Below are 27,556 nucleotides of genomic sequence, written 5' to 3' on the forward strand. Positions count from 1 at the left end.
TCTTTTAGAGGAAATATACCATTAATTTTGATAAATATTGTCTTCATAGTGCATTTAACAGACCTCTCCATATCATCAGTAGCCATCTAAGTTCTTAACGAAAATGTTTCAGCAGTGCTCCCATTGGGTGCACCAATCTATGGGTGCACTGCTGTCAGTCATCGTATCAAACCCGCCCGAGTTTACATAATGATGGTTGTGAAAATTATATTATTATAGATATTTTATAAACCACAGACATACATATTCCGTGATGTATTTCTGCTCCTCAATTTAAAGGATTTATTGTTGTTGACATTGCTTTCAAATCTCAATCCCATTTTAATGAGCTTACAAGCGCAGATGGTATACAGCACGGTCCACTGACCTGATGGTGATGATCTGGCCAAAGTCCAGCTCATAATTATTGACTTGCGCGATGAAAATCGCTGCCACGGCCTCGTAGAGAGCGGTGCCATCCATGTTGATGGTGGCGCCCACGGGCAGCACGAAGCGGATGATGCGGCGGTCAATGTGGTTGTTCTCCAAGAGGCACTTGAAGGTTATAGGCAACGTGGCAGAGCTGAGGAAGACAGGGAGCAAGACAAGGGAGCGCAGAAGATTCAAAAGCCGAGCAACAAAGCATTTAATAACCGGCTCATAACTTCTTCTAGGTATATCTGTAAGCAACCGGTAACGTTTACGGATTGTTTGTTATGAAAAGAACAGCTGAAACTTGTCAATAAGAAAAGATGCAGTACATCTGTTTAGCCTGCAAATAATGTATTGGACCGATCTGGGCCCAGCACACACATGAATGTATGATCGTAGCCAGTCACTGCATCAGGCACTCACTTAGGCCTTGGCCTGGCTAAATAAAAAAATGAAAACAAATTAATAAAAATACTAGGGCTACTAAGGATGCGCTGTCCCTGTAACTTTATCTGGATTACATTTGGCAGAGAAAATGTTCAGATGTTGTGCTATAGATTGTGTATGGAAGTTTTTTTGTTGCTTCATCGGCATTATTACATAGAAAATAATCACTCTAAATATGTTGGTTTTTTTTAGGCGAAAATTATATCTTTTATTTAATGTTGTGTTCCATCTTCATTTACTCTGACCCATATATTTGATTCACATATATATATAATATTTAATGGTTAGCTTACCAAAGGGATTAATCGACTAAACAGAAAATAATTGCTAGATTAGTCGAAAAAATTATCGTTAGATTAATCCACCAATCGAAAAAATTATGGATAAAAAAAAAGAATCCTTAGCTGCAGCCTTAAAAAAAACACCAAATACTGTGATCATCAGCACCATTATACCACAAGCTGAATAGACACATTCTCCAGTCTGCCACGAGAACAAGGATTGGCTTCACGTGGTAACATTCCCAAAATTAATCTGACCATGCCCGTGGTTTTGTGTGTTTCCTCTAATTCACGTCAAATCACATAACATTTCTAAGGATCATTTTCCAAAGCACCACCACTCGCCACCTTCAGGGCAGCAACAGGTTTTCATTCATTTCTGTACGGGCTAAAAAGTGAAACCACTCTGATATGTACTGTACACAGTGAACACAATGTCTGCTATTTACATGAACATGCTCTAACCACACACACACACACACACACGGATAAGTGACGGTCTAATCAGATGAGTGGAATGCTCCTTTACATTCCACTCCCTTCCCACAGACACCAGATGTTTTCCCAGAATCCCTTAGTGGCTTTTTGCGGCCATGTTCCCGTGGATGGACACGGAAAGGGAAAGTATCTCTAGCATTCGGACTCTGAAACGCATCATTTTTATATTCACAAATGAGAAAGTAAAAACCATTTGCTTCTTTCTTTCTTTTTTTCACAGGACATCAACATAACCAATCACTGAGCTGGATTTCAGTGAGTTTGTTGCACTGTATAGTAATTTCCTTTACCTGGAGGAGGTTGCGAGGGCGATCAGCAGGGCCTGCAGGATTCCCCGTATGTAAACGATGGGGCTCTTTTTGGTAATGAAGAAGTACATGGCAGGCAGGATGAACAAGCCGTGCAACACCAGACCAAACACCACCGTGACCGCGTAGAAACCCAGCTTCTTCCCCATGTCTGACGGATCACTCATCTCCAGGATCTTGCCGGCCACCAGGAACACAATGCCAAATGGGAAGTACCTGAACGGGAAGTCACTCAATGTTAGCAGCGGTCACTGTGGAATCTTCATATATGCAACTTATACATCTTCAAAGTTAGATAGATGGGTTTTTGAGCGACATCGTCACGAGACGCTTGTCCAAGTGGAGGGTAGAGCGCCTCACAAGCAAGTTTCACCCTTCACCCTCACGATGAGCTAATGTTTTAGCGTGAATAAATCTGACCTCAGCATAAGGCAGTTGTCCATGTGTTATCAAACCTGCAATGGAAGGGGGGATTATGTTGGCCCACACTAGGTTTATAGGTCAAAAACATGATAGCAGATGGGACACGCAAAACCAAAAAGTCAGAGTTCACATTAAAGGGTCAGTTAGCGATTTTAAGGCGAAACAAGTGTCACGGATCAACATTTTGTATGCTAAAATTCACTCATGTTAGCAGTTAATATCCAGAAGCAGTTGAACTTTGCTCTTGACATATTCCCACAAACAGTGGGAATATCATATATGCTACTACTATGCTACTACATGGGCTGTTTATTTCTACACAGGCACCTTACTGACAACAACATGCGTAACACATGAAACTACTGTAATTTTACAAGTTATGTTTGGTAACCAAAGATGTCAGAACTGATCCGTTACAACAACCCGTGAAAGAAGTTTTCCTTAATTGAGTCTCTTTATTATTTCAACAGTGCTCCTGCACAAGTCACTCACATGTCACATACTTGGAACGTACTTGGGACTGTACATCATTGTTTATCTTGCACACAGCTGTGAAGACACAGCTGCCCAATCCAAATTGGCAGTTGCCGTAGCGACCAAAGTCGAAGCAGAGAAACTCAGATGTGTCCGCTGGCAAGATTTCAATTGCATAATAGGCCGATGTCTAATTAAAATGTGGCATTTATTTAGAAAAATTATATAGTGCCATATACAAATGTATCTCTTGAAAGTAATTTTTACTCCGAAACTTGTAACTTGTCCCTTGATTCTACATACGTACATGTCCACATACAGTAAACTATCACGACAATTTCCCACCTCCCGGGATTGCCAACGTGTGTTTGTAAATAATCCTCACCATATTACAATGGCAACAATTCTCAGCACGGCCTCATTCAGACTCTGGCAGAAGTTCACCAATGCGCTGCCATTTGGCCCCATCCTTCCCAGCATAATACCTGAGGAAATACAATGAAAATGTGAACATTTGCAATGACATAAAAGAGAAGTACAAAGCAGAAATTCAGAGGACAATGAGGCAGGTTTTTACCCATGGTGGCTGAAAAAATAACAATTCCGAGGACATTCATGCCATCGCTTGTTCCTTCCCGCGTGCGTATGAGCACGTCAGGGGGTGGAGTCAGGTCAAGGGCGAAGTTCTGGATGTCAGTTCCATTATCGTCTTGGATACCGTAGATGAGTGCTCGCCGTGTGGTGGACTCTGATTGGGTCTGACTCATGGTTGGCTTGGGTTTCACAATGTACTCACTACTTGTTCGATACTGTTGCCAGGGAATGGAGACAGAAGCAGAGAGGGACGTGCATTTATGTCCTAAAAACATTGAGCTTGAGGGTTTATAAGAGCCACCTCTGAAATTTTGAAGCTCTTACCTGCTGAAATGTGGCCTGGACCAGATTAGATGGGAACATGTTACTGCAAGACAAAAGAAATCACGCTCACTGTTAGAAATGTTTACAACTTCATGGCTCAAAAGGTTTGAAAGTATGGAGTGGGGCGTTGAAAAGGGTTAATATGTGTTAAACATGAGTTACACTGTAAATTCTTCATTTTCTCACATTCTGCACTTGAGAGATGTTTTATGGGTTCTTGATTTGGTTAAATTAAAATGGCTATGAGTCATAGTCAGCAGGCTCCGAAAGAAAACATCCCAGTTTTGTGGGACAAGCTCACGTAATACAGAGCAGGAGGCTGCAGCAGTGAACAGTGTGAAATGAAAGGAAACATGACAACAAATATAAGGCCACAAGCTGAGTAATTATCCTGCTATTTCATTTGTGACCCTCAGGTCTAAACAAACATGCTGAAATGAAATTCTTCCCTTGCTGGTCTGTTTAAATGCAGCCACTTTGAGTTGAAAGTGGAAGCGCCTACTCGCAGAGCTTGACCTCACGTCGAGTTATTTAGAATAATACTCTCAAGCGTTAACGAGAGAAAGGGGCAAAGGGGCATTTGACTGAAACAAAATAGCTGCGAGGTATCCGAGACCTTCATGTCAGTGAAATCTGTTTTTTCAAAACGATTGCCAAAACCTCACCCTAACTTTATCCGAGCGTCTTTAGTTGTCCAACCTACTTTAATCCCACACAATTATGAGAATTTTTTTTATTCTATTTTTATGAAATCATCCACTGCACTCCTCTAACCTGGCACTCTGCTGCTTGGAGAGAAGAGGGAGATGTGTAAAGGTCCCAAACAGACTAATTCAAATTACCACTGACTGCACAGCCACACAAACTAAGAACCTCACACTGCACATAAAGGTTTTTTTTAAGCAACATAATGAAAGCATATTAAAATACCATGTGCTTAGAAATACAACCAAACCATAAATTGCTGTCATTGGCTCTAATCCAGATCGTACGCACCAAATGCATTCGATTTTCTAAACGTAGACCAATGAAATAACAAAAAGAACACCTCATTCTACCAAATTCTCACAAAGCCCTTGAGCAGACGGACTCTGTTGAAGCAGGGACACAGATATAAACCCCGAATCATTATTACCTCGTACTGTGAGGTCTGAATTGCGTACTTCCTAAAGAATATGACATCAGGAGAGCACAACAGCTCAGCCTCTAATCCATTACAGACTTGGGTTTTGCACTCAATGACTTGTCTTAACATCCAACTGGAGGGGGAAAAGAAGAAAACAAAGAGAAAGAAGAAAAAACTGAATACGAAGTGGTTGAAGTACAAAAGTACCTCTGGGAGGATATTAAAGTGCCAAGAACAACAGACCCTCCTGACGCTGAGACTACAATGGAGGTCCTAACTGACCGTAAAGAGAACCTCTGTTTTTCTCATGAGTCATTTCATTCAGCTCAGGGGAGAAAGAAGGAACTGCCTGTCTGCGGTGACCTGTCCTATGCTCTGCAGACGCCGCGTCATCTTCAGAGCCTGCCGATACTGCTGTATCCTTACAGCCAACGACAGAAGATAAATGCACCCAGAGGAGCTGCAAATCAGACATGTTCCCTCGGCCATATCACATTCCCCCCGGAGAAATGTTACAACATTCTTCCTGGAATCATTGCTTTCTTCTTTTCTTCTCAAAACATAGATTATATCTTCAAAATATGATGAACTTGACTCATTTTTATCTCACTATCAAAGAATGAAATTTATTACAGACCAAAACACACACACACACACACACACACATATATATATATATATATATATATATATATATATATATATACAGTAAATATATATCCCATCCTGTCCCCCTATTATTATATATATAATGGATGAAAGGCAATTACTGTAATTCAAAAGGTGACGATGGTAGTAACAAACCCACAGAGAACTACCATCCGTCTCTGCAGTGCCCTTCAGGTGTTTAAGTGTCTTTTAGCACTCTCATCAACCTCATTTCCACCAGCAGCAGCAGCAGCAGCAGCGAGCAACAGCAGCAAGCAACAGGCACCGATTAACCCAATTTTTGCTACCTGTCCAACACCAAATGACAAGTCATGTGGCAACTTGCTGGTGAACACATTGGAGCATTTCCAGCATCTGAGCCACACGTTTCCCTCAGGCTTTTGGCGGAGACCAAAATAGAGCAAGATGGAGAGTGAACATTGGAATTAGATTCATCGGGTGGACTGTAATTTTGCCGAATGTGGCAAATTGCCATATCAACTATGTAAAGTTTTATAATTGCCTGTGATGCGTTACCGCCTGTTGATACAGGTTTAGTAAAAAAAAAGTCCAAAAATCAAACATGCATTTTTGAACTAGTCCCATTCGAGTTTATGTCAACTGCATCTTTGAAGTCACCTGCTGAAGCTTTCATCCTGCCCACGCAGCTCTGTGCTACAGTGACTGATTAATGGTCCGTTTCACCAACAGTAGGAAAATGCTTGGAATACACAACCAAACTAATACCACTCCAAACCTTTGATAAAAGACTGTCATAAAGGAAATAATAGTCAATTATTGGAAGAAATGTGTAAATTCTAACTTGTTTTGCTTCATTTAATTGATCAGTTATTTATTTATTTGTATTCATTTTATATATAACTGAGTAAGTAAGTATACATATATTTCACAATTCTTATTGTATTTTATTCTATTTTCTCATATCATTATTTATTTGTACTTCTATGATTTCAAATTGTTGTTATTATTATTATTATGTCATTGTTTTTTCATGTCCAATGTCAAGGGGATGTTCTGTTATGTTTAAAAAAAAAAGAAGAAGAAAAAGTTTTTAAAAAATCAATGTGATGCCAATGTTCAAACTAAATTCACAATAATGATTAAACCCTGTACTCCCCTTCAGATCCTCCATGTCTGAACCCCTTTACTGTCTCACTGTTCTATCTCCTTCAAATTCAAAAAAAGCTTTATTGGCATGACAAATCAGGGACCCTTATCCCCAAAGCAGCTGCAATACTTTTACAGACAGTAGATAATTATTCAGGACTGTTTACGACAGAGCTTGTTTCTCTTTATTTGCAAGACAAGTTAATATATTTTGCAGACGGCAAGTCAGGGAACAATGGTCAGACTGGTATCAGCTGACCATGTGAGCTATTATGGAGCTATTATTATTTGCTTATTATTTATAACTATCATGATTATTTTCATCAATTAGTGCTACGATGGTAAATGGACTGTGTTAATATAACGCTCGTCTACTTGAAACGAGTTAAAAGTCACACTCATTCCATAATCTAGCACCGTGTCTATCGTTCATGCATCAAATTCATACGCTGCTGGCGGAGCAGGGGCAAATTGGGGTTCAGTGTCTTGCCCAAGGACACTTGCCTCCTGTCATGTGGGCAGCAGAGTCCGGCAATCAAACCACCAAGCCTTCGATTAGCACTGGTTATTATTGAACAGCATTACAGCATTGTAGGTTTTGCTCTTATTATTGTCATTATAAAAGCTCCTCTGACTGTGCTTAAAAACAGCAATTACACAACTGTTCTCGGTCTCTCTCTCTCTCTTTCCTCTCTCCCCACTCCCCGAGTTTCTCTCTCCACAGATGCAGAGTGCCTGCTCATTGTGGGACCGGTTTGATTTTCTCTAATAATATTGTTAGGTCTTGACCTCCCTCAGTGCAGGGTGCCTTGTGGCAACGTGTGTTTTAACGTTGGCACTACAGCACGGATGTGCCACTGATGATGCGATACAGTCATGTCGACATGGAGCAGAATCTCAAAAAAGGACTTGCATCCAACATCCTGTGGAATCCGTTGACAGGCAAAGGGAGGAACTATAGGCGTTCCTGCTCAATGTCGACACAGTAACTTGGATTTAATTTTGCGTCTCTGAATAACCTCATCCCCTTGTGATCCTCTCCTGCATGTCCGTCTCTACAGAATGCAGTTCTATACATCGCCCTTAAATCTTGACAGCACAAATCCCCTGCAGCAGAAATAATCTGTGTACAGCCTTCAGTGTGACGCCCCCCCCCCCCCCCCCCCCCCTGCACTTCCTCTGCCTGCCAAAGTGGCCCACGCGGTCACTGCCAGTAAAATGAGCAATGTTCTCACACGTCGGAAACCTTAACGAGGAAGCTGTTGTCCATGGTGTGCTGCACATGTGCAGCAAGGTGGTTGTCATGGTGGTCTTACCGGATGAGGTCAAGCAGAGCATCAGCAGAGCTCATGATTGCCTTGCCGCTGTCCTCGGAGTCCTCTTTCTGGGCTGCGCCACCCGGATGGATGATGGAGACCATGATGATCCCCACTATCACGGCCACAAAGGTGGTCCACAGGTAATAAGACACTGTGATCAGACCAAGTCGACTGGAACACTTGGCGTCGAGGGCGGCGAGTCCTGACATCAAACTGGAAGAGAAAAACATCCCTGTTTATAATCAGAACTGGCTCTTTTATCCATGTTTACAATTATAACGGCTGGTTCTTTAACAGTATACGGATAATTAGTTTGAAATCGTTTTCTTTTTGTAACCATCCATATACCTTCAGAGTATCAGCTTGTCACCACCTTTGCATTTTGGAGAAAAACAAACACATTTTTAAATTTAAATGAGGCTAAGAAGGGAGAGGAAGCGTGCAACCCTTCCATATATCAGAAAACACAACACTTGGACATCCATGTCTTGGACAGTCATTCGGACTTAACACAAGGTCCAGTTTGAGACAACTGTTATTGATTTTTAATAATTTCACATGATTGTCATCAGCAGTTGCACTTTACCCAGTAATGATGGAATTATAAAAGTTCAAATGTCCCAATTTTTATGAGCATTTAAAAATCTTGATCGTTTTTCCAAATGCTGATGAAAAGAATGAACTCTACATAAACATGACTCCATCTACTGCGGATGATCATACTCTATCATCAAGAGATCCAGAGCGAGGTCCAGGTCAAAAAACAAACACTCATGATTAATAAAGTGTATGTATTTGAGATGTGAGGTCTCCGGCATGTCCTTGAAATTAAACAACACAATGAATTATCCTTCATCTACAACAACACAAAGAAGCATTTTCCAATCTGACAGGATCAGCAGGACGGCATCATTTGTCTGCTCTTTGTGATGTGACAAATGTGGTTGGTTTAGGCACAATAGAGACTCAGTTAGGTTTAGGGAAAGGTCATGGTTTGACCTGAAATACGTGGCTAGTCAAGGTTGGGATATATTATGGTTTAGGTTCAAAGGTAGGCTAACTTAAGACATCATGGTTAACTAGAATATACATGTGCATCTGTTAAACTCCAACATCCAGTCAAACCTCTTACCTTCTTTCGTCGCTCTCGCTTTCTGCCCCTCGCTTACTGCCCCTTTAATGTTTAGCATATAGAGATTCTCCACAAGGGGGCGCTACTCAGTACCTGTCAGGACTGTTCAGCAACTTGCACCACCTTTTGGAAATAAGAGGTATACCTGAGGCCGACAACACAGTACAGGACAACAGGATAAGAACGAAGAAGTTCATTGGTCCAACGCTTGCCCATTGTCACGTTTCTCCTTGAATTATTCAAGATGGCGGACAATCGGCATGCATTTAACTTCAATCGGTTTTACGCTTGTGATTCCTTGTCGTTGCCTATCAAAACGAAGAAGATATATATATATATATTTTTAAATCATCACCATATCTTACACTTTTCCGTCATATATTCATATCTGCCACTGTCAGAGGAAACAGAAATACGAAGCTGCTGTACAACTAATCACGTTGCGATCTCTTATCGCAGACAACGCGACTGCAACCATGGATCGGAAAGAGAACTAACAGCAACAGCAGCAGCAGCAGCAGCTTAGTCCTGGAAGTGTACTTGTCGATGTCGCCATCTCCAGGCAAAGAGAGGGATAGCTGTAACATTTTTAATAAGTCTGTTAAGATCTTACCTCTGTAAAAGGACTCTTTTGTTTGGATTTTGAGGGACATTTTTTGGTTTGGACTTCAATTCCTACCTCTTGTGTCTATTGCTTGTTTGTACTTCCTTTCTTTGTTTCCCAATGAAACCTTCCTCCCCTGTGTATTTAATTTCTGTGCTCCCCAGTCTTCTTTGTCAGTCTGTCTGCTCAGTTTTTGCTCTGTTTTGTTTATTCCTGCTCTGTTCCCTGATGTTTTCTCTTCATTTTGGTTCCGTCCCTGAGTTTTGTTTGCTTTGGTGACTGAGATTTGGATTCCTGTGTTTCCTCCAGTCTACCTACCTACAAAAAGAGACCAGCAACCTGTTGTCGACACTATCGGCCTTGTCTGTCGTCACATCCTTACAAATTCAGCTTGTGGCTGCAAAACATGTGTTAGTGTTGTGAGATTTGGTGAACGAATTCGTTGTCCTTCCAAATTTCTCTTTACAAGTCATTTTTCATAATACCCACGTGTATAAATTGGATATCCAACCCCCAAGTGTTCTTGGATTGTTTTCGTTTCTTTGCTGTTGCAAAAATCCTCAAACAGTTGTTCATTTGTTATTCCTCTGCAAATTTATTTCCCTCAAGAATAAATGAAAGTTTGTTTATCGCCCGGTTTAATTCATTCATTTTATCCGGCGCAGCGGACTGTTTGCACTGTGTACAGAGTTCAAAGTAAATATTATTGTGCCAAGACGTTTTAGAGCACCCTTCTTCGGGGCATTCATTTTTGCATATTGAGCATGGATATTTGCACAAACCCAACTGAACTAAAGTCTAAAATGCTCCTTCTTATCCAATAAAAAAAAATGTATGATTCATTCTCTCTGGCTGAATATTTTAGAGAAAACGTAGAATCCTACTATAACTCAAGTGTTTCCTCCCCAAGGCCAAGGACATGCAGATTGGGGTGGTACAGATAATGGATGGATGTATTATTATGATCATCATTTCATCATTTCAAGTGACAGTATTATTTAGTATTATATTATCATTATAATGACCAGTCCGACAGACCTTAGATCAACGGTTACACAACTAGTCTTGGTCTCTGTACATGGTCACCGAGTGCTGCTCATTGTGGGAACTGTCTGGTTTCTCGGCCATGAGACAATGTGTCCTGATTTGGCGCAATATAAATAAGATTGACTTGATTCGAATGGAGTAGCAGTAACCACAGGAAGAGCTGGCAGCAACTATTGGTGCAGACATTACATTTTAATCTGGCATGACATCAGACTGGATATCCGTTGTGACCCGATCAGTTTTCAATCTCTCGCTGCTTTCATTCAGGGACAGAGTGGAAAACGCACGCACGCACTAGGACAAAATGGATTTATCAAAGCAGCTGTTCGGTATGAATGATAGAAGATATAAAAGCGTGAGATCCCTATCAGTTAATTTATTGTTATTCTTCGTGCAAACACAATTTGTACTTAACTTATTAGTTCTAAATAAGAATAAAAAGAGAGCCATATTGCATCCAGCATATCGACAAACTACACTGCCTTTATGACTCAGATGTTTTTGTCCTCATTGATTTTCCTAAATTTCCGTCAGTTCCTTGACTTTTGACATTTTGAACGATTCAATTAGAAGTGAAAACTGAAGCACGTCAAGACGTTCTTTTGAATGTGAAAATTCGCACTTCCATGAAGAAACAGAGGATCTTTGACCTGTATTTCTCCCTTTTGTCATTAGCGTAATCCTTCAATCTAAGGAGCACTTTCATGCAGAGAAGAAGGCTTTTGACTGCTTTTATGTCATCACATCAGTCAGAGACTGAGTAGAAATCAGTATTACGTTTTAGTGCTTCCACCAAGCCTTAACAAAAGGACAGGATAGAGGTCAGCCAACAATTTTATATAATATAATTTATATCATTTGTATGGCACCAAATCATAGCAAAAGTTATCTCAGGGCACTTTTCATATGGTGCAGATCTAGACCACAGTCTTAACATTATTAATTACAAAAAAAAGCATTACTCCATGGCGTCATGGTGTAATGTGTGTGTGTGTGTGTGTGTGTGTGTGTGTGTGTGTGTGTGTGTGTGTGTGTGTGTGTCTGTGTACTATAATATTTTATTATGTTATAATAATGTGCTGGACACAGACATCATTACCTGGACACAACGAGCGGGAGAATGAGCATCTTCAGCATCCTCATCAGCAGTTCCCCAGGAAACTGGAAGTACTTGACCTCCTGTCGGGAAGAGGAAAGGAGAAAAATATGTCAACAGTTAATCTAAGAAGGAACAGGTGTGTAAAAAAAAGTAATGAAGATGAAAAAGGGTCAATGTTACAGACGACTGATGGAGGTAAGAATGAGCACATTGACCGCAAGATCACGGAGATGAGACGGAGAGCGAAAAAGTCGGTTAATAACCCGTCCTTACTGCGACTTCAGTGACCGTGGGACAAAATGCACAGTCCCCATTCTTTTCAGAAATGAACTCCAAAGTTCGGCCAAATTGAAAATATATGTACTGAAAGGCTTCAGGAGATGCCCACCACGCAAAAAATATGACCCTATCTTTAAATTTTCTACTGCGTTCGCTCAGGGATAGAATTTAACACACACACACACACACACACACACACACACACGCGCTGGAGTGACCCTCCCAGCTCGCTCACAGCAGGGACTTGTTATCTGGGTTGCTCTGCTTGCTCTATTCCCTCCATAAATCTGATCTGGATAAACTGCTAGAAAATGGATGGATGGCTTTCATTATTTCACTTAATCACGATGAATCATCGTCAAGTATTTCATGCATTAATCACAGACAGGAGGAATCACAGCATGAGCACAAAGACTGAAATTAGAATTTTTGTTTTTTCCACCAGCTAAAATTTGCAAAGCATCTAGGAAAGTGATGTGGTAAATGGACTGGACTGTATTTATATAGTGCTTCTGTACTCATATTGACCACTTAAAGGGCTTTACGGGAAAGTCACATCCACACACATTCATACAGCGCTGCTTTTTAACCCAGATTGTACATTGTACATTCATACACTGTCGGAAGAGCCATGTGGGCAATTCAAATGATTCACTTAAAATGAAAAATATATGATTGCTGCAAATTTCTATTAGTAGGTTTTTTGGATCGCTTTTTTGGATTGCGAACATGCATTTGAGCTGAAATCAAATTGTTAAAACTCCACGTGGACCAAACTGTGGATCATTTTCCATTGCTTTTACACAAAATACATTCGGTGACCACATTTTCCAAAATCCATCTAATCTACAAACACAAGTAATGTATGAGGAAATCTAAACCAAGCTTAAACGCTGAGTTTATTATAATAAGGAGGTCAGCAGTCTTAATGATTGCATAGTTCTGACTTTCTTGACTTTTTCAGCGGAACAGTTCACATTTCATTTTATTCAGAGATGAGCGTCTTCTGCCACCAATGTATACAATATATATTAGAAATGTCCTTGTTACCCTGCGGGAATATTACTTGGGAAGTTATCTCCAGATAATTATATATGTATAATATATCATTACTTTTGGAGCTGATCAGTTGGGGCACAAACACACAGTAAACTAGCATGGCTGAGTTTTAAGCGAAGGTCTCCCTGGTGATGAGAACTGTGAACGTGTCATGTGAATCTTGCCTGCCTGTCAGGGACATTAAAAAACGTGATGCCGATGGTCAGTCTCACTGAGACAGACAGTCAGTGTGTGTGTGTGTGTGTGTGTGTGAGAGAGAGAGAGAGAGAGAGAGAGAGCAAGAGAGAAAGAGCGTTGCACACAGTTCTACAATGAGGCAATGACACAAAACATTAGGTTAGAGATCTTTTTTTAAAGTTGTGCAAAACATTTTGGATTATTATGAAACTGTGGCGGGACAAATAAAGTGTAATAAATAGTGTATAGAAGCCTGTATAAAACACACACACACACACACACACACACGTGGGGTATGCACCGCTCCTCCTATACTTTTCATTTCAAAATTTGTCCTGCTTTAATGTTACTGCCCTTTAGCTCTGTCGACTCTGGCTGCTTTTCATCCAGATGGTGCTTGAGTTGCTTGAAAAGCTCCCCCGGAACCTTCTCCAAACATCCTGTGGTCGAGAACTTCAATAAAGATCTGACCTGCATGAATCCTTCAAAATGATTCATTGATGCCTGTTGATGTAACGGAGGCCAGACAACCTAAGAGACGTTCTGGCCACAGACACTAGAGCCCATGGGGTTTTAGCTTCCTTGCTCGTTCATCAGTCTCCCATGCCCAAGGTCGGTGGATCGAGTACCCCCCCCCCCCCCCACTACATTGACAGCAGCAAAAACGGCCAACATAAAACCGGCGACGTTGCACTGAACTGAATGGTTTGAAGGGGCAGTGAAGCGATTTTGGAGAAAGCATGTCTCTCTCTTTGTCATTGTTGAGGATTTTACTGCCTGAGTCGGGCCGCGAGCCCGCAGCCTCGGGTATGGGAGACCGGCGCGCTAACCACAAGGCCAAAACCCCTGAGTCGTAACATCCTTCGCTAGGACGTCTCCCAATGTGTCGGGGAGTGATGTCTACAGACGGCACACACCGTGTTGTGTGGTGCGGTCCGCACCATTGGTTTTTGGTTTTCAATTTACAGAGCCACGGCTGAGCAGAAAAACCCGGATCGCACAGAACCAACAGCCGTGAGGAAATATGCTCAGATATTTACAAACGTGTATTGGTTTAAAATCGCTCACTGCCCCTTTAAAAGGGATTTCCAGCCGATGCACCACAAAAAAATGAAATCACCATGTTGAAAGAAGAGTACATCAATTGACTAATACTTTGTTGTAGGTCAAGAAATCCGGAGACACTCAATATTACAATTCTTTGTATGTTTTTGATAAAAAAAACAAGATATTTTTGTTAATTTTTATACAAGTCACTGGCCTCAATGTTATTAAAACAGCTATGTGAGCTTTGTCAGAGACTTGAATAGGTGGAAGCATCAGGTTTTTCGTTATGTGTGATCATTTCTGCCACTTGCCAGAGGAGGTAGAAGAGAAGGCAGGAGTCAGAGGCACATCCACACACAGGGGGAATTAAAAAGAATGGGAGAGCAGCCATACAACGTCACACATAAACCCTCGGTGACACATTTACACGGTCCAGGAGTTTTGGGTGACAGTTTGGCAGAAATCGGCAGATCTCACAGTTTGTGTGTGTGTGTGTGTGTGTGTCACAGCGTCCACTGGGCTTAACATAAGTGGACATCTGTTTTCCCCTCAGCTCTGCTGTTTGCCATCCGCTGCAGCCAGATCTCGTATCCTCACCCCGTCAAAATAAGCCTGGCAGAGTATCAAGATTTTGAAAAAAGCCTCTTTCGTCCCAAGTCGCCACTAGTCACAGTGTGGTTTAGGGGTCTGCGGCACGAGTCAGCGTTTGATAATCCTGCATTTTAAAGTGTAATTACCCTTCAGCAGTTCACAGGGATACTATGGAGTTGTTGCCATTTTAACGCGAGTGACACATAAAAGATTGTAGCCATTTTATTTTGGTGACTGATGGATCGACAGCTGCTCTGTGACACGATCCAGTGTGATCGAACATGTCTCCTGTAAATTGCCTTTATATTCTCCCATTAAGGCAAATGAGCTTTGTCATGAATGTAATGTGTGTTAGAAAAACCTTTTAAAATAAAAGAATTCCCTATAGGTTCTCGCAAAACGTATTTGCAAAATGTTCACTGACATCAAATCTGCTTTGTTTCCATTCAATTTTTCCCCGTTAGCGATGCAATATCTGTTTGTTTGATTAACACTTTTGAAGGTTCTCTTTAGGCACTGGGAGAACTTGGTTAAAGTTAGAGAAGGAATGTGGTCTCGGTTAAAGCCATAAGTGAGATGATGTATTAATAACGTTGAAGATAAAAGAGCACAATCCTTTCCTGATCTCACCTGCTTCGTAGTCAAGCAATCTACCTGCCACGCGGTTGAATTCTATAAAACTGTCTAAGCAGACCTTTCCCTGAAGGCCAACATACAACACCTCACAGCTACAGTTCTTATAGCTAACTTGTAAAGAATGTAAAATCAATATCCACTCTGCTTTCAGCTCTTTTTTCATTTTGTATTAATTCCTGAGGGAAATAAAAAAATCTGACTCTACGTCTATGTGCGCCAGCTAGTCACCAGTTAAACTGCCCCCTATTTAGTGCTGAGTGCCAAACTGTGGGTTCTAGAACCTCCGTGATGAACGGAGCTGCTCACCATAGGAAAACATGTATCTTCTTTGTTTTGCCAAGTAGATTTGGATGGGAAAAAAAGGATGTTAATTGATAACATTTTAACCAATGAAGGAAGTGCTAAATGTTTGGTAGTGTGACGCGAGGCCTTACCCCACAAAATAAGCACAATTGTAGTAATAGATATTCAAATAAGAACCTGAAATATTTCTCATGCACTGCTACTTTGTCTCCGCAGTTATGTGTGGCAGCAACGAACACAGACAGTACTTCAGTTATATGTAAGTCTCAAGTCACAAGTCAAGTCCAGGGTGTGTTTCAAGTTCGAGGAATTAGGAACTGTGGCGACGTTGGGACGAAATTCGGACCTGGCCTCTTATCAGGCCAGTCAGCTCATTGCATTCACCAGTTGCCATATGGGACAACAACCAATGCTTCGTAAGCCCCAGCTCCTTCCGCGCTTCATGTTGCCCTAAACACACGAGGAGGAGCACAACTGAATAAGGTTACCCTGGAGACACGAGAACCACTGGTGAAGAACTGTCTGTGCCTCCGGGCCGGGAGTTTTTTTTTTCGGTCAATGGGCATTTTCAAAACCTTTTTCAAACTAATGGGAGACTGCGGCGCTCAGGGCTAGAATGAATAACATAAGCAAACTGAGCTTAGAGCTTCCTGGCCACCAGGGGCCCACTGTGACTACAGTATAGGCCCCGTTAACCACAGTCAGTCAGACAGTTGATGGAAAAGGCAGTAGCGCATGAAATTAAAGATAAAGGCAATGTCACCAAAGAAAGGACACGCATGACCACTTTTCAATGTTTTACCATAAACATTCACCGGCTAGATTAGCCGTCGAACAAGCCTTCGGTTCAGTCAAGGTATCTTCAGCTAACGTTAGCTAGCTAACCATTAGCTGAGAAGATATCACGACTGCTAGATTCCACTCTTTGAATATCAAAGTGCAAATTAACACTGGACCACTTTTGTGAGTTGGCTCCTTTTAAGATTAAAAACCGTAGAAGCACAAAGGCTGACATCGGTGTAATGTAAGCAACACAGCTACAACTAATTCAATTGATGAAGGGTTTGTTAGATTTACAGAATGTGTGTGAACGATCAAGCATTGACAATAGTACAGTATATGTGTGTCTGTGTGTGTGTGTGTGTGTGGGGGGGGGGGGGGGGGGGGGGGGGGTCAAATTCTGCTAAGGGCCCCATATAGGCCAGGGCCGGCTCTGTGTAGCTGATAGACTTTGAAAAATCAAGGTTTAACGTTTCTGTTCTAACAGCACTGTGGTGGGCAGGTGACCGGTGTGTTTATGTGCTCCGAAAAACATCACAAAGCAGAAAGAGGTGCAAGAGTAAGCGTGTCCACCCGGGTGTCTAGTTTACATAACTTCCGACTGGAGCTGGAGCCGACAAATCTCCATGATCACTTTAAAATCATTGGACCCAGGTATTAAGCTGATTGTGACCTTTCACGCTGAAGAAAATGAGAAGCCAGATGTCAGTGGGTTTTAGTCAAGGGACATCCAGGGAACTTCCGGGAGTTCACTTTCACCTGAACGTTGCACTGGACTCTGCTGTTGTGATGTATCAGTGTAGAGCAGGTTTCTCAGAGGCAGGCGCCAGCATGCACTCACATGCACACACCCATGCATGCTCGGCCAAACTGTCCATACCAAACCATCTCGGATTTGTGTTTTAAATCATATCTAAAGAATAGGCTGTCTGCACTGACATTTACAAGTGATCAGATCGGATTTGTGTGTCCGACCATCGCCAACCGTCCTGTGTGGGTTGCTATTGTACCAACGTAGGTGTCAGTAACTATGCCGCTCCCATCACTTCCATTACTTTTAAAAATCAGATATGAGCAGGCAGGGCAACGGGGCCGAGATCCAAATGTTTGGATGGACATTCATTGTGAGTTTTTTTTTTTTTCCTGTTTCAAATCAATCTGGATGTGACAAAAAACTGATTTGATCTGGCAGTCGGAACAAGGTCTAAGATCGTAACTGCACTGTTCTTTTAATTTTATTACTTCATCTTTATTACCTTCATTATCTTAGTTACGTTATCTAACTTAAGTTCAACCAGGAGAGACAAGTGAATGAAAAAAGCTATATTTATTACAGATCTAGCAGAATGATATGTGATGACAAAGTGTGGATAAGAGTCTTTGGTGCTTAGACTCCTTGGGGAGATACTGTAGCAGAGGGCATCGGTCCTGAGCAGCAAAGTAAATCCTCCCCACGGAGTCCGGACACCGGAGGTGCTTATTGTTGATGACTTGCTGAGTTGATGGATCCAAGAATCTCATGAGTCTGCGCCGAGTCTGCGCCGACTCTGCGCCGATGGGGAAGTGGAGGGTGCACATGCAGCAGCATGACAAATCCCATTTAAACAGACGGCAGCAAGGTGACAGGCTAAAAAAGGCAGGTGTGTTGCAATGCTGTTGGATAGATGAGAACAGCTGATGAGCAGCTGTTTGCTGAAATGACAGCCCAGGGAGGTGACGGCAAAAAAACTGAGAGTCAGTCTGTCCTTTACTAGTATTAGCAATGGGTAACTTGCATGGCTTATTCGCTGAGGCAGTAGGCCTATCTATCTGCTAAATAACGAACATGTAAACGCTGTCTATTGTTTTAGAAGCCGATGGAAGTGTGAGGTTAGGGATGTCAGAGAGGATGGTAGATTGTGGGGCTGTGGGGCGAGACTGGTGCATAATGACAGCTAAAGAGGCTTTCTGTTAGGCATTAGGGAGAGAGAGCTTAGTTTGCGGTATAAGAGCAGGATCAGCACTCGCATACAGCAGAGAAGGTTTGTCTTGGCCCTGCTCATCTTGCACTCATGCATATGGGTTGGTGTGTGTGGTCTGCGTGTGCATGTGCGTGTGTTTGTGTTGTTTATGGTTCATGGGGCAATTGCAGCTGGATGGATTCAGGGAGCTTTTAACAATAAGTTAATTTTAATGTGAAGTTAAATTGATAACATATTTAAAGTTAGCCTATGTACCTTTGGCTCAACGGCGGTCACAAGGGACAACAGTTATGGCCAGATTATAAGCAGATATATAGGCATCCTGAATAAATATTATGTTTGCTTACACCCTCTGTCCAAAGTTTATTGGGCATTTCAAGCTATAATATAATGTAGTATACACTTTATATTCCTCCTTCAGGTTTTTTTCAAGATCAACATCATCTGACTTGTTTGGGTTATTCTCCCTATGAGATATGCTTGCCACCAAACTACAACGCTGCTGCTGCTGCTTCTATCAAAACTTTTATAAAAAGACTGTGACAGATTTTGAACTCCCCATGTACCACCACAAAGAGAGATGAATGTGAATTAAAATTAAAACTAGAATTTAAACTTTCAGGGACAATCAGGGTTTGTGTTTCATGGGGAGGTGACGCTACACCACAGAACAGTTACAGAGCTATCTATTCAGCAACCAAAAATACAAATCTAATTTATTTCCAAAAGTTTGACAAAATAATGATGAGAACAAGTCCAGTGCCTTTCCCCTCCATCTCAATGACAACCGAAATTTTCTGCAGTCCATTCCCTAATAGCATTAAGAAAGTCTAGTAGGATTAAGGGGTTGAACGAAAATAACAGCTGGATACACTTCCGCATGTACATGATATGTAATGTTACAGTGTTTAATTATCTGACCCAGGGGCATTAAGTACAGAGAAAATAACAGGGGCCCCAGAACCGAGCCCTGTGGGACACCACAGGATAGTGGTGATGGGTCAGACACTGAGTCCCCAGTAGAAACTGTGAAAGTTCTATCTGTGATAGGAGGATGAGAACAAGTCCAGTGCTGTGCTGGAGATGCCCACCCAGTCGCAAAGCTGCTTAATCAGGATTTGATGGTCCACTGTGTCAGAGGCAGAGTTGAGGTCAAGAAGTACTAACACAGTACAATCACCAGCATCAGAGGATGATTAAAATGTCATTAGAAACCGGCTTCGGTGAAGTGATGCTTCCAGAGGCCAGACTGAAACTTATTAATATACTGCCTTTCCACCACAACCTTCTCTACGAGTTTCGACAGGAAAGGCAGTTTGATTATAGGCCGGTAGTTTAATGGGTTAAGCAGGGTACAGGTTGCCTCTCTTTAATTTGGGCTGAATAGTGGCATGTTTTATATAGGAGGGCACATGGCCAGTAGACAGGGAGGAATTTACAATAGCTGCAGCAGTAGGGCAAAACCTTTAAAAATACACAACATGGAATTACATCCACAGGGCAAGAAAATTAATTTGTTTTCCTGATCAACTCAATCAAACCTTCTAGGCTGATAGAATGTAGAGAATCCAAAACAGTAGGAGATCCAGGGAGGCCAGGGTTAGATGGGTTAGTCACAGGGAGAGTCCTGGACCTAATAGCCCTTACCTTGTCCACAAAGAAGTTTAGGAACTTGTCATTGTCATCAACAGAAAAAACATGGTAATGTGGAGGCTGGCGGTGAAACAATATCATTAATAGAATTGAATGAAACGTTTTGATTGAATTTGCAAATAAACCCTAACCCTAACCCTTAAGTCTCAAGTAGCAGACAGAATCAGCCATTCATGGAGATGTGCCGCAGACGGCCCTGGTCCTAAAGGTGGAATTTTCTGAAAACTCATGGGGTTCACAAGCTGGGATGTATTCGCTGACGTTTCCAGAAATGAGACCATGGAGGTTCATTTTTCATTTGATTGTAAATTGATATATTGATGTTGAGTTTTCATTCAGAATTTTGTCTGTCAGACACTGACAGTAACATTAATATTAATGCGCATGTTGCCTAGCTTTTCCTGGAGTTGCTTTCCTTTGTATGACCTTTGCTTGTGGTTTTGGATTTTGGTTTTCTGTTTTTTGGACTGACTTCCTTAGTATGATCATTTGGACTGAGAGTAAAGACGGTGCCTTTTGTCTTAAACCCTGGTCTGAATGTTTTTCTGCATTTTAGTATGATTACTCTGCCAGTGTCACAGTATCAGTGACATCACCACAAGTGCAGTTTTGAATGAAGGGCTACGCTTCCTTAGGTCCTCAGCAACGCACTCGCCCAAGTTTGAAGTTAACTGGGTGATATAGTTGGTGGGATAGATAGAAAGATAGATAGAAAATATAAGAAATACAAATGTAAAATAAAAGAATTGCAAAAAAAAGAATAAGGAATATAAATATAGAGAATCTACATAGTGAAGTATGTGCGATCAGTTACTGGTAATGTGCATATGAAGGTGCCTGGAAGGTGCAAATGTGCTGGGATTTGTGTTACACAGAGTCCAGAGTGTCTCTGTCAGACAGCAGCGAGGTGTTGTACCACTGTCCACTGTGTGGTGGAGAGGACGGTCAGGGTTTATCCATGATAGATATGACAGTTTGTTCAGCGTCCTCTTCACCACAGCTTGAAATGTTTTGTAGCTCGCAGCATATTACAGAACCGGCTTTCTTAATCAGTTCGTTAAGTCTGTTGGTGACGCTGCCACCACGGTGGCAAAATGGGTCAGTGTGACACAATGAAACAAATATTTTTCCAGCTTTGTAAATGCAAGTTACTCAAAAGTGAAAAGAAACACAACACAAAACATAAACCAACTGAAATGCAAATGTCTGCCACTGCCCGGTGCAGCGGGACGTCTCTCAACTCCATCCTCACAAAAACGTAAAAGTAGTAGAAGTAGAAACTTCTCTAAATAAAATGTAGTCCGTTACAACATCACCTTTAATAACAAGCATAAAATTGCTTTCACACAGTTTTGACAATGTCACAAAAACACGTTATTAAAATGTCATCTGCCACCACCATACCCATGCAAACGTGCCTAATTTACAATCGCCCCATGGCACTGACACTGATCACGATGGCATTCTTTGAGAGGCTGGTTATGCACCAGGAAAACACAGACTCACATGTCAGAATGTTGTTCACAGATTTCCGCTCCACATTCGACAGTATCATACCACAGGTGCTGATAAGGGAAGCTGTGCACACCAGGCTTCGGCACACCTCTGTAACTGGATACTGGACTTTCAAAGTGAGTTAGGAAGTAAAAGCCCCAGGCACCACGCCACCTGTTCTACCCTGCTGACGCCATGACTGCTCTGCCGGATCCGGCTCCAACCATATCATTAAGTTTGCAGACAACATGACTTCCGAGTACCGACAGGAACTAGAAAAAGGACTGCTCATTTTATTCACGTCTTAGCTGTGGCGCAATTCAGAATAGAAATCAAAATCCTGTTCCTTAAATACAAAGCCCTTTGTGATAAAGCCCACATAGTTTGTTAAAGAGCGTATATTATACCATATTATCCCAATAAATCTCTTTTCTCTGTAAACACAGGATTACTTGTGGTTCCCAGAGTCTGTAAGAGTAGAATGGGAGGCAGAGCCTTCAGCCACCAGGCTCTCTCTTCCAATAAAGTTTATGCTTCCATAACTTAGTTACGCTGCCTTTGGCCTAGATTGCTATATGCTCTATCTCGCTATGTTAAAGAAAGTGAAAAACAATTCCTGCATCCTTCCGTTCATCTGGATCCACTCCAAAATCGAATGGGTTCTTCCCTGCGTCGTGCCCAACGCCTTCACTAAATTTAATTGAAATCCGTTCAGTAGTTTTTGCACAGTCCTGCTAACTAACGGACAGACGAACAGATGATGATTGTAAGCGTAACCCTTATTGGCAGAGGTAATATTTTCAACACCATTTCATCGTGACGCCATATGAGGATGAATAAATGTTCTATGTGTTTAAGCCTCGGGGTAGTTTCGATAGTCCTGTAGGACCCGGAGCTTCCTCGAAAAAATGCACTTTCTAACCATGCTTGACGTTCATTTCCTGACACCTTTGTGACATCATTTATCGGATGATATTATCCTATGGGGAATCATTTTCTGAGCAATATGGGCTTTGTTTAATTTATGTTAGATGTTGCAAAATGTGTTTTTCGGACAGTATTTTTTTTGTCGTTGACCTTTCACCAGCCGGCTCCAAAAATGAATCATCCGGAGATATCTTCCGAAGTAATATTTCCGGTCAAGTATGGTGAAAAGGATTCCTTGCATTCTGGAGTTATTTTGTACAGGCACAATACCCTGCTTCCAGCTTAGGGTAAGTGTAAACATTTGCTCAACCTCGTGAGTTTTCACACATGCAGCAGGGTTCTTCACAGATTACATGACATTTTTGCATTCAATCATACTGATATCCGTTGTTGAATATTGCATTGTGCGGAGATTTTCCGTAAATTTTCACCCTCTTTGTCCCCCCTAACTGGGAATTGTGCAGCTGACGGTGTGACTCTGCAGGCGTTTCCACTACTATAATCCAGACTCGTGTCATGGATTCAGCTATACATTTCCACATAGTGGGCTCTTATGTGAAAACGGTTTTAACAAAGTCTGTTTTAAATGAATGTTCTTCTTTAACAAGGGCTACATTTCTAACATCTTTCAACAGCACAGTCTCGTTTCTCAACAGAAATAACGCAGGTCTCATTATTAGTCCCATTGCTAATGCCCGCCTATACATACACTCAAACAGATGGAGTGTATGCCCCCACTCAGCTCTTGACCCTCAGTCCCGGAGGGATGTGGGTGATTATGAAATTTCTGAAAACATAAAAGGTCTGTTCCTCCTGTGTACCTTGAAATGCGTCACACTTATTTGATGTACAATTTGAAAAAAGCTTTTGCTTGATTGGATTGTAATCCCCTATTGTCAAAGTAAAGGCTCTTTTTAGGCCTATTTGAGAGTATGGCAGAGCTTTAGTCGGAGGGGTGATGGGAAAGAAAGGGGCTGCATTTTGTTTCTGGAGCCCCTGCACAAAGCTGCATGCTGGCTTGTATTTAGAGCAGCGGGCTGCAGCTGCCACTTGTATTCTTTCCCCCTGTGTGTTTTCCGTAAGCTCGTGGCTTTTGTTCTGAGCCTGGATTTGTGTTTTCTATTAAAGTACCAAAGAATAAAAAGCCTCACCAGCAACTGCACATGATTAAATTGATGGCAATTCAACTCTGATTCAGTGTTTTTACATTTAAAAAAATCTCTATTGTACACTCCGCTTCCCCCCCCCTTCATTTCCCCAATGTAGCTTTCAAGTAGGACACCTAATTTTTACCCCTTGACGGCCACATGACAGTAATAGGTTTTTCAGGGGCTTCCTCCTCGACCCCACTGTAAGACATTGTCATAGATACTCAGGCTCAGCCTGGTCGAGTATAAAAACTATGGCAGGCCTCCAGAACCCAAAGAACATCAGTCACGTAACCCTGGATGGCATCGAGGATTAATTATATGTCATGGATCTGACAACATCTGGGGTCGTCTATTAAAATTCTGTGCAAGAAGAACTGAGTCCTGTTTTCCACTATATTTTAATTATTCTTTATAGGCACAGTATGTATCTAAGTTCTGGAAGGATGTTCCCAAATCCACACGCTACAAAACACCCAAAAACACAATTTTAATGAGAACCTTTGAAAAATTTGTATGAGGTCAGAAATCCCGAGTCAATCTGAGCATGTACTGGATCCCATGCAGTTTGCCTTACTTACGAAACACCAGGAAGTGGGTCCCATGCCAGACTTCTATTTATTGATTTTTCAACACAATTCAACCCCACAATTTTAATCAGCAGGCTCCGAGAACAATTTCACATTAATAACAATGTTGCGGGCTGGATTCTGGATTTTTCTTTTTAATTAACGGAACACAGATAGTGAGGTTAAAGGGTCAGTAAGCGATTGTAATAGGATACATTTTTTTGTAAAATTCAGCGGATATTTCCTCACAAAAAAAAAAATCTGTCAACGACTTTGTCCAGTGGTGTTAGGAGTCTTATCTTCAGTTAAACATATCCAAGACTAAAGACATGATCATTGTTTTTAGAAAACATGGCCACACACAGGAAGTCATAGCCTGGCATAGCCAGACTAATACTCAAATGCGTATTAGGCTGGGACCTCTTTGTTCATTTTCGATTTCCAAGAGAGAGATTTACCAACGGTCGCAGATGACGTGACATCTGTTGAGCGACGCGAAAATGTCAACAGATGTGTTTTGCCGTTTTTGTGGGAGAAATGTGAAAATATCGGGTACTTTAAGTCAAATGCACGTTCATCACCAGCAGCCATCTTGTTTGTTTACAAAAGTCATTTCTCTCCATATCACGTTTAAACCCCCCCCCATTATCAGATAATCGGTTGTGATTGTGCCAGTGGGAAATCACTTCCCAATGGATTGTATCCAGATCATATTCCATAAAGGGCCAAGCATTGGAATGTGTACAATCTTACAAATACCTTGGGACAATGTTAGAATCAAAACTGAACTTTGAAGAAAATTGGGCAGCTGTACGCAGATAGGGGCACCAGCATCTGTTCTTGTGTCATGTTTGATGTTAAGTTTAGTTAAAGCACGTGAAATGTTTGGAAGAATGTGGTGGAACTGCTATCAACTCACAGACATCTGAATTGGGACACACGTCGCAAGCTTCAATACAGTATGTTTCTTCAGTAAATCCTCAATCTCAAAAGTAGGAGCTGTAGATACGAAGTCAAATCTCCACATTCTGCCTGCATGACGTCACACTGGATCAGTGGGAAGAGGCGGACTGACCTGCTCTGTGAGGCGCCGTGTCCTCAGGAAGAATCCCAAAAGACACCCGATGACCACAGCCAGCACCGACATGATGAGGAGCCCATTCTGTTTGCAGACATTCTTCACCCTCACCCACACTGCATCCAAAGCCACGGCCATCGTGAGTCACCTATCCCGTGACCTCTCAGCAACCCATCAATGTAGCCAAGCCAACGCCTTAAAATCCAGGTGTGTGGATGAAAACAGACAGACAAAATTATGAAAAGAGAAGAAAAACTCCAGGGCGGGACGGGAGATATCCAATCGTCCGTGATTGTTTTATGGCACCGTTGGGCTCAGCATCCCTTTCGTCCTCTCGCTGCGGCAATCTGCACTAAGCTAAGAAGATCCACTCACTTTCCAGTCATCCCCTCCTGTCCGGCTCCACCCATCAGCGACCCAGTGAGCGCTGACCCTCCGCCAGGGGGGTGGGACAGCTGGCAACCATGTCACTGGGGGGGTTAACATCACCAATCCTGTTAGAGCGCCACTGTATTAAACAGGTCTGAGGCTGGATTAAAGATCCATAAACAATTTGACAAAGGTTAGCAGTGGAGCTACACAGCAAAATGATAACAGATTGAAGCTCAAATACAAAAAATGATTTCAGCTAAAGTGTTTTTTATGGAGACAGCTTCATCCCAACATTTCTCAATGTGTGTTACTTTCAACAGCCCTGTATCCTCAGGCATGTCACCCTCATTGGATGATTCTTCATTACGTAAATTGGGTGTAGCGAATAGACTTGTGTTGCACTTTCCTTAACAATTACAAAAAAACTAGGGGCCTGACTCTAGCCAAACCTTAAGTATGTTGTTTTTTGCCATAACCATAATCAGTACCTAACCTTAATCAGTGTTGCCACAGAAAACATTTTCACTGAACATAATTCCGCATTGTAGAATGATCCAATTTACGCCATTCTTGTCTGGTGATGAGTTTGAGTTTTTATTATTTGCTGTCTTTCAAAACATGAAAGCTCTCCCCTCCCATTTTCCCTGTTTCCTGCCTCACTTTTGGAATTGTCTGGCTGCACTGATTGTCTGCCCGAGGCTCAAATTGGACAAAGACCAAGTAAACCTCATTGTAACCCAAGCTGCCCCTATCCCGCAGTCTTACTTGTGAGTTGGTCTCAAAAGTCCTAAACTACTGGATGCTTCATTTGCGATCACACTAATCAAAATCATGTCCTTCGTGGACCCTCTTCTACATGCCAGGTAATGAACAGAACTTTTCCAATCCATGCCCCTGTAGCTCAGGCTTTCAGTAGTTATTTTAAGCACTCTCCAAGACAATGCTGATGACATCACCAGGGGTTACTTTCTCAGACCTGACAAAGCTACCACAAAGCTAAGATATACAGCATATACAACATTTTACATTTTAATATAGAAATGCTAGAACATGAACACAAGACAAATCGGAATATAGTACCCTTTGCAATAGTAGTAATAATATAGTTAATGTCTGCAGCCATTAAAGATTGTGAATATTATGAAAATGTGCAGTAACAGTATTTCAGTGATGATTAGAATGATAATTATCAGCAACGCAATTACACTATTATCATAGTATATAATTGGAGTTGGTCCATGCATTCGATAAATGTACGTCTGTGCTGTTTTTTATTCTGGTCATGTAATCAGAGGCTGTCAGACCTGAGATGGCAAATGAATTTAATTGTCCATGTGAAGGATTATAGAAGAAGCTTATAATTGATTGGTCCTCTGGGCCCAAAGACAGACAATGTGCACCAGTTGATTAACTCTAATCCTGAGGATGACAGCTCTGATTTGGCTGCTTAACCTTTGCTTAATGAAAATAGCTTTGAAGTGACTAAGGACCCAGAGAAAACGGTTTATTTATTCATTTTCATTTAAATGTAGCCCTTGAGATCCACCACTCATTTATTCAGTATCGGAGATGTGACAGAATATATTGTTTACTGTGTATGAATTTCACGAAGAGCCTCA

The 27,556-nt window shown here is 41.7% G+C and overlaps 1 protein-coding gene across 1 annotated transcript in view; it reads right to left on the bottom strand.

Annotated features, from left to right (window-relative positions):
* The window catches only part of slc1a7b (solute carrier family 1 member 7b), a 34,408-nt gene extending 8,501 nt beyond the window's left edge, over positions 1-25,907 (bottom strand). The window contains exons 1-8 of the mRNA XM_047337004.1: positions 25,563-25,907; positions 11,864-11,943; positions 7,979-8,194; positions 3,747-3,803; positions 3,420-3,706; positions 3,228-3,327; positions 1,928-2,161; positions 368-562 (exon numbers count right to left, since the gene is read on the bottom strand). Of these exons, the coding sequence (XP_047192960.1) occupies positions 368-562; positions 1,928-2,161; positions 3,228-3,327; positions 3,420-3,706; positions 3,747-3,803; positions 7,979-8,194; positions 11,864-11,943; positions 25,563-25,703 (1,310 nt within the window). The 5' untranslated portion in view covers positions 25,704-25,907. The remainder of the gene's footprint in view (positions 1-367; positions 563-1,927; positions 2,162-3,227; positions 3,328-3,419; positions 3,707-3,746; positions 3,804-7,978; positions 8,195-11,863; positions 11,944-25,562) is intronic.
* Positions 25,908-27,556: the final 1,649 nt, after the last annotated feature.

This window comes from Scophthalmus maximus, chromosome 13 (genome assembly GCF_022379125.1).
Source record: "Scophthalmus maximus strain ysfricsl-2021 chromosome 13, ASM2237912v1, whole genome shotgun sequence".
NCBI classification, from domain to species: domain Eukaryota; kingdom Metazoa; phylum Chordata; class Actinopteri; order Pleuronectiformes; family Scophthalmidae; genus Scophthalmus; species Scophthalmus maximus.